This window comes from Tursiops truncatus, chromosome 1, assembly GCF_011762595.2.
Source record: "Tursiops truncatus isolate mTurTru1 chromosome 1, mTurTru1.mat.Y, whole genome shotgun sequence".
NCBI lineage: Eukaryota > Metazoa > Chordata > Mammalia > Artiodactyla > Delphinidae > Tursiops > Tursiops truncatus.
Window position 1 is genome coordinate 67,582,549 of NC_047034.1, and position 7,502 is coordinate 67,590,050.

Sequence of the window (7,502 nt, forward strand, 5' to 3'; positions counted from 1 at the left end):
TGAAACCAGGGGTGAATTATTTTTTAAATATTGGAATTTACAAAAAGCCTTCAAAGTATAAGATCCAGAAGTACAGAAAAAAAGGGTGATAAGTTTGACTACATAAATTTAAATGACAAACTGGGGGAAAATGTTTGCAACATAACTGACAAAAGGGCTGATTTCCTTAATACATAAAGTTCAAATAGATTAATAAAAGTGATCAACAGCTCAATAACAAATGGCAAAAAACATGAAAGGCTATTTTCAGGGGGAAAAAAAAGAAAGAAAACATAAAGAAAAAACCTTGTAATTAAAGAAAGTTTAAAACAAGGATACACCATGTTTCACCTACAGCTTAAGAAGCAATACAGTGTAATGGTTAAAACTGATCACTCAAAAAAAAAAAAAAAAAAACTGATCACTCTAGAGTCAGAATACTTGGGATTAAATCCTGGTTCTACTCCTTACTGTGCATGCCCCAGTTTCCTAGGCTGGGGTTCTTGTGAGAATCAAATGAGAAAATATAATAAAAAGCAATTAGGACTGCGCCTGGCATTTAGTAACTACATTAGTTTTTATCATTAGATTGACAAAAACAGGAAAAACATTGGTAAGGGAGTGGAGAACTAAGCACTCTCATACACCGTTGGCAGATGTATAAACTGGTACAATGTCTTTGAGTGGCAATTTGACATTGTCTACTAATGTTCTAAATTCATAAACCCTTTGACTTTCCACTTCACTTTTAGAAATTTATCCTACTAATCACATATGTTCCTAAAGATATATACACATATTTCTCTCTATATATCTTTATATTCATAAAGATATATATGTAGATATAGATTTTCATTGCAGCAATGTATGTAACAGCAAAAGTCTGGAAATAACCTCAATGGTCATCCAAATGAGACTAAATAAATACATGATGGTACACCCTAAAATGAAATAATATACTATCATGAAAAAAAAAATCCCCAAGACAGTCAAAAAAGCAAATCACAAAACAGTGTGAACGGCTTGCTCCCATTAATCTTAGAATGTATAGAGTATTTCTGGAAGGAGACACAAGAAAATAATAAGAGTAGTTGCCTCTGAGGAGCAAGACTGGGAGCTGAAGTCAAATGGAGATTTGCTTTTCAGTAAATATCTTTCCGTAAACGTGAAATTTTTTCCCGTGTATACTTTTTTCAATTAAACAAAAACTAATTAAAAAAAATAAAATTGAAGCCATCATATAACATTACATCTCTATCAGAAAAGCATACCAGCTAAAGACAGAAGTTCCAAGAGATATGATGCTTGCTTAAATATCACTGTGGCTTTAGGAACCAAAATGTTATCACTCTGGAGACTAATGAGAACCACAGGGACTAAGCACATGAGTCCCCTTTCCAGACCTCACATAAGCACATCTGTTAACTGCCAGAGTCTGTAAAACAAGAGCTGGTTTTTACCTCCATCTCTAGAAGTGTAGGAGTGTTCTTGTACTTGGTGTGTTGGCTGGGATGAGGACTTTGGAAGAAGGAAGGGAGAAGGGATTGACAATCATCCATTAAAATGCTCTCCTGGTTCTCAATGATCTATTTCTTTGGACAACTTATTTCTTAGTTTTTTCCTTTCATTTTAATGCCTTATGTATAAACTTTATAATTCAGAAAACACAATTCCACTTTCTCCCTAACAACCCAGTAGATGGTTCTGATAATACCATTTTAGATTAGTCTCAGAGAGGTTTCCTAGTCCAACAAATATTAGGTTTGTGTCATAGCACCACCACTTAATTTTCTAAATCTGATGTTTTCCACACTACAGCTTTCTTTCATCATCCCTGCTCAATCTCCTGGCACCAGCTCCTGATTCCACCTCATCCCAGCCAACATCAAGCACCTTTGTTTTTAGGCTCTGTGATTCTAGAGAGTGATGGAAGAGACAGGAGTCATTTAAGGACTAAGGATATGTTTTTCTTTCTGGGGACAAATCTGAATCAGCTGCTTTTAAAAACATCATTCCTGGATTTCCCTAGTGGCGCAGTGGTTAAGAATCCGCCTGCCAATGCAGGGGACACGGGTTCGAGCCCTGGTTCTGGGAAGATCCCACATGCCACAGAGCAAGTAAGCCCGTGCGCCACAACTACTGAGCCTGTGCTCTAAGAGAGCCCGTGAGCCACAACTACTAAATCCCACACGCCTAGAGCCCATGCTCTGCAACAAGAGAAGCCATCACAGTGAGAAGCCCGCACACCACAACGAAGAGTAGCCCCCGCTCGCCGCAACTAGAGAAAGCCCACACACAGCAACAAAGACCCAATGCAGCCAAAATTAATAAATAAATTTATTTTTAAAATAAATAAATAAATAAATAAAAACATCATTCCTTTGTTATTCTGAGAAAATGAAGTAGTGGACCCCGTAAACAGGGTCTTGGCAGTACTGAGTACCTACCATGGTATGACATTATCTAGATACTTTATTCACCTCACCTCATTTACCCTGTAGTTGTTCTATTATTTCCACAATACAAATGACTATAGAAATTCAGTGAAGGGACATCAGTTATTTAATGCCATACAGCTATGTTCCTGTGTTTAGTAAGGACTCAGACCCCAGTGTCTGGCTCTAAAGTCTATGATACATTACACCACACTGCCCAATGAACACAGCTCTTGGGGCTCCATGGTTTGTTATGGTGGTTAAAGACCCCAGTCAAAGACAACCTGGAAGTTCTTAAGCAGGGGAAGTTATGCTAGAAAAAAGTCTGGGCCACTATTCAACCAATTTTCTCACATTTATTTACTCTGTCCCTCACATCTCTAAAATGAAAATGAACCTAAGTTTCAAGGGGAAAGATCGGGGGCACTGTCAGCCAAGAAAGTGATTAACAAGAAGGAAAAGGCAGCCCCTGCTAATTGGGAGGTAGTCGAGAAGGTCTGCCTTCTTGCAGTTGCCAGGCAACACAGGTAAACAGAGGAAGTGGCAGGATCATGGCCACTAACTACAGCGCCAACCAAGTAAGTACTCTTTTCCATTTCTTTCTGTAACGTTAAATTTTGCCTTCCAGATTCCACCTTTGGTCTGACCCCTCCCGTAGGATTCTGATGACTGAATATATAGCTGAGAGTGGGTTGAGACAATATTTTTTTACCTCCTCAGCTCCTCAGGGGAGGGAGGGCCCAAGGACAAGAAATAGGTATCTCTGGGTTAAGTCTGTAGGCCCTAACCCAGAGGTCAGCAAACTTTTTCTGAAAAGGGCCAGAGAGTAAATATTTTAGGCTTTGTGAGTCGAGTGACAAAATCAGAGATATTATATAGGTATGAGAGAAAACACTTTTCCATAAAATTTTGACAAAATTCAAAATACAATAACTGAGTGCAATTTTTTGTAATGTTAATGAAAAGCATGAAATTCTTATAGGATGAGAAAATATTTCGGTTAATTGGGGTACAAAGTTAGTGTTCCCCTTTATCAAATCAAGTGCAAATGTTCATCTATAAAAACAATTCTTAGCTTTCTCAGGCCATCCCAAAACAGACAGGAGGATGGATTTGGCCCAGGCCAGAGTTTGCTGACCGCTGGTCTAGACCAGCACTGCAATAAAAAGATAACGTGAGTCACAAATGTAACTTTAAATTTTCTAGTAGCTACGTGAAAAAAATTAAAAAGAAATAAAGTAAATTTTAATAATTTAGCCCCAAATATTATTTCCAACACTTAATCAATATTTTAAGTTATAATCAGATGTTTCATTCGTTTTTGTACTAAGTCTTCAAAATCCATTGTATTTTATATAGTTGACCCTTGAACAAGGCAGGGATTAGGGTACAGATTCCCACACAGTTGAAAATCTACAAATAACTTTAGAGTCGGCCCTCCATAACCAGGGTTCCACATCCACAGATTCAACCAACTATTGATCATGTAGTACTGTAATACATATTTATTGAAAAGTACATATTTATTTATTGTAAGTTAACGTGCACAGTTCAAACCCATGTTGTTCAAGGGTCAACTGTACTTACAAAGCACCTCAATTTGGACTAGTCACATTTCCAATGCTCAACAGCCACATGGGGCTAGTGGCTCCATGTTGGACAGCACACAGATGAAACAAATCACATCCTCTCTAAAGCAAGTTAAAGCTTACTTAGCATGGTTGTTCACACTTTTGGTCTTCAAATCTGAAGAACTGTGCCTAGCTATCATTTCCTGGGCTTGGGGCCTTTGAGTCTCATAGGGCTTCTCATCTTTTTCTCCACAGTATGAAAAAGCTTTCTCACCCAAGTATCTGCAGAACTGGTCTCTCGCCAAGCCAACAAAAGAGGTATTCCACATTCAGCACACCACAATGCCAGTTTCTGGTTCTTTATGTCACACTCTATGTAATTCACTGGTACCTAACTTCTTTCAGCCTTCTTGGAATTCCCATATCCTCCTCTCCCTCAATCCTTAATTAAAGCCCTTCAGATACTTTCTTCCACTTTTCCACTCCATGTTCACAAGCACTTCTGTCCCCACCTCTACCCCAGAGGATTTCTTCCCATGAAGGCTACACTCAGATTATCGCCAATGATCGTGGCCATCTGTTGCCTTCAGTGCCCCGTTCCAAGGTGAGATACTCATCTCCATTCTCATCTTGAAAGGTAAAGAACTGAGGCACAGAACTGGAGTAAGGGGGCAGGGAGACTTGCAATCTCCTGCAGCTACTATTTGGAAAATTAAGGTGCAATCTAATTCACATTGTAACACGAGTGCCCCCAAACTTCCAGCCAGCTTATCCAACAGAACAGGGTCGTGTTTAACACCCAGAATTCCTTAAGCGGATGAATCATCTGTATAAAATGAACACCTTCAGGTGATAACATTTATGCAGTGGGTACGCTGCCAAACTTAACCTAAGGATGTGGAATTTAAGCCAGCAGAGACAAGCGGATGAAAAAATTAGGGTAGCCTAAATGAGAGAGGGGGAAAAGGAAGAGTGGGGAAATTATGCTTTCATTCTTGTTTCATGACGATGCATTCCCAAAGGTAAAGGATGGAAATAAGACAAACAGCCCACCAATAGGTCAGTTACTGGGAGTGAGAAGCCCTGTTGAGGAATCCCATTTTTCCTTTTAGGCAAGTCCTTGGGGTTCCTTCATGGGCACCTGGCAAATGCCTCTGAAGATACCCCCTGCTCGGGTGACCCTGACCTCCCGTACAGCTGCTGGTGCTGCCTCCCTTACCAAATGGATACAGAAATATCCTGATTTACTCAAGGCCTCCAATGGGCTACATCCTGAAATCTTAGGCAAGGTATCTGTTCCTCCCATCTAACCTCAGTCCTGTTGTCTTCACTTCTTTTCAACCTCAAAAATGCCTAATGTTATACTACCACAATCCCAGCAGGGGGAACCTCTAACCAATTCTGTCTTACCCTATCCAGTCCTTAAACAACCTCTGAGGCCTGAAGGGATAAGCTAAGGGCATCTTATCCACACCCTCCCATTCACACCCCGTCCACACAGTACAGCATGAGCTGATCTCAAGGGGAAGTTAACAGTATCAAATTTAACTCTTCTTATTTGAAACCTGACCTTTTGTTCATGGAATGGGGAGAAAGGGATCTAGAATTCTGAGATGGATTGGGAATGATCTAGGCCTAACCTGAAACATAACTGTCTCTTCTATTCCACCCCTGACAGCCCCATGATCCAGACAGTCAGAAGAAACCTGGGGAGTCTATCACAAAGACTGTACGGCAAGCAGCACCAAATGCAACCATAATCCCAAGCTCCCCAGCATCAAATCTCAATTCCCCAGATCAGCTCCAAAGGTCACACCCCTCTGAAGGTCACACTCCAGGTCCCCAAAGCCCACCCAACTCTCCAAAGAGTCCACCTGGAAGCCCATGTATGCTAGAACACTGTGCAGGTCCTAATTTAGCTGAGGTCCAGAAATGCAAACCTGGAACTCCATAAGGGACTAAGGGACCACACTGAGAAAACCTGTCTAGAGATTGAGTGATGTAAGCAAGAGCTCCCAGTCAGGGAAATTATGGATGGGAATAAAGGCAAATTTGGAAAATAAACATTGTTTGTTGACTCTTTTACTGATTTGGATTTTTCCCTCCTGCTATGTCTGCCTCTTTTAACCCATAACTAGGAGAAGGGTTGGAGGAAATAGAGCAGGGAAAAGAACATGACAGTAGCTTGGGGGTAGAACACATTTTTACAAGGATTGAGTCATTTCCAGAAATGACCAGGAGGAAGTTGGTCTGAATCACAGCAAAAGAAACCTCAAATAACCAGTCTGTCACCCCTACTCGCTCACTTTTCATCCTGAGCATGAACTACAACTTCAAAGTCAGAAGTACAATCATTTAGAGTAGAGTGTGTGTATGTGCATTTGGAGAAGGTGGGGAAGAAAAGGTACAGGAAGCCAGAGTAGAAGACACAATCCTTGTCTAACACTTCATTATCTGATGACAGAACACACAGGGAAAACAAATTAGAAAGAGTTATAAAAGCAAAACTCAAGCAAAAATACAAATACAATTTGAAAACTGAAGATAAAGAAGTGATTAGAAGACAGAGAAGAGAAATAAAGGGAGACAACAAGTAGAAATTTAGGACAGAATAACATACATGATGACCACACTGCCACTCCCCTCACCCCAATCACCTGAATAAGAAGCCACCAAAAAAGTCCCTTATCTATTTCCCAGCCTCCAATTTCTGTTTATCATTATCCCCATTCTGCATCTTCCTGGCACTGGCTGTTAAATTTAATGCCCTTGCCAAACCTTTCCCAGTTCCATTGCCCAATTGTTCCCTCATGAACACGTATGCCTAACTCCAAGGACAAGTACAGAGGACATATGTATACGCTGGAGGAAGGCTACAAACACTTCCCAGGGCCAGCGTAGCAAAAAGGGAGAAGTGATCATCACTTAAAGTCAAAGACTACTTGGGAGCTGGGATGAAGACTGTTGAGGCAACTAAGTAAGGTCTTCCTCTCTAACTGACACCAATTACAGCCACTGTTACTTCTCTCCAACCCACAGCTTTAACTGGTTGGCTAAAAACTCAGAGTGACAGACAAGATAGACCTGTCACCCCAGAGTTTCCAAAGGCTATCAAAACAGCACTCCTGTCAAGGCAGTTAGGGACCCAAAAGCCTGGCCTACATGGATTATAAAAAGTAGCAAGTTTTCTCACTAAACTATAAATGTTTGACAGGTTTCCAACAATCTCTCCTTTCTTACCTCTACTCTCCTTTCTCCCCAAATGGACATACTTAGTTCATATTCATAGTCCCTTGACTGTCCCCTCCATTGTTCCACTGGATCATAATTTGCTGAACTGTACCTTAAGGCTTATAATAATCAGTTCTCAGTGGGATTTTGGAGCCTGTAATAAACAAAAAGCTCAACTTCCTCTCTTTTGCTCCTTCCTTCTCTGAGGTTTCGGCAAGATGTTAGATCCATGGCTACTTGCATTTGATTCCCTGAAAATTTTTCCAGTGGTCACTTGTAGGACAAA

At 40.5% G+C, this 7,502-nt stretch overlaps 1 protein-coding gene across 1 annotated transcript; it reads left to right on the forward strand.

The window, feature by feature from the left end:
* The first annotated feature begins 2,965 nt into the window (after positions 1 to 2,965).
* CFAP126 (cilia and flagella associated protein 126) lies at positions 2,966 to 6,025 on the forward strand. The gene is made up of 5 exons (XM_033860074.2): positions 2,966 to 2,992; positions 4,241 to 4,329; positions 4,439 to 4,589; positions 5,098 to 5,274; positions 5,664 to 6,025. The coding sequence occupies exons 1-5, from the start codon at positions 2,966 to 2,968 to the stop codon at positions 5,937 to 5,939; spliced, it is 720 nt and encodes a 239-aa protein (XP_033715965.1). The 3' UTR covers positions 5,940 to 6,025.
* The last annotated feature ends 1,477 nt before the right edge of the window (positions 6,026 to 7,502 follow it).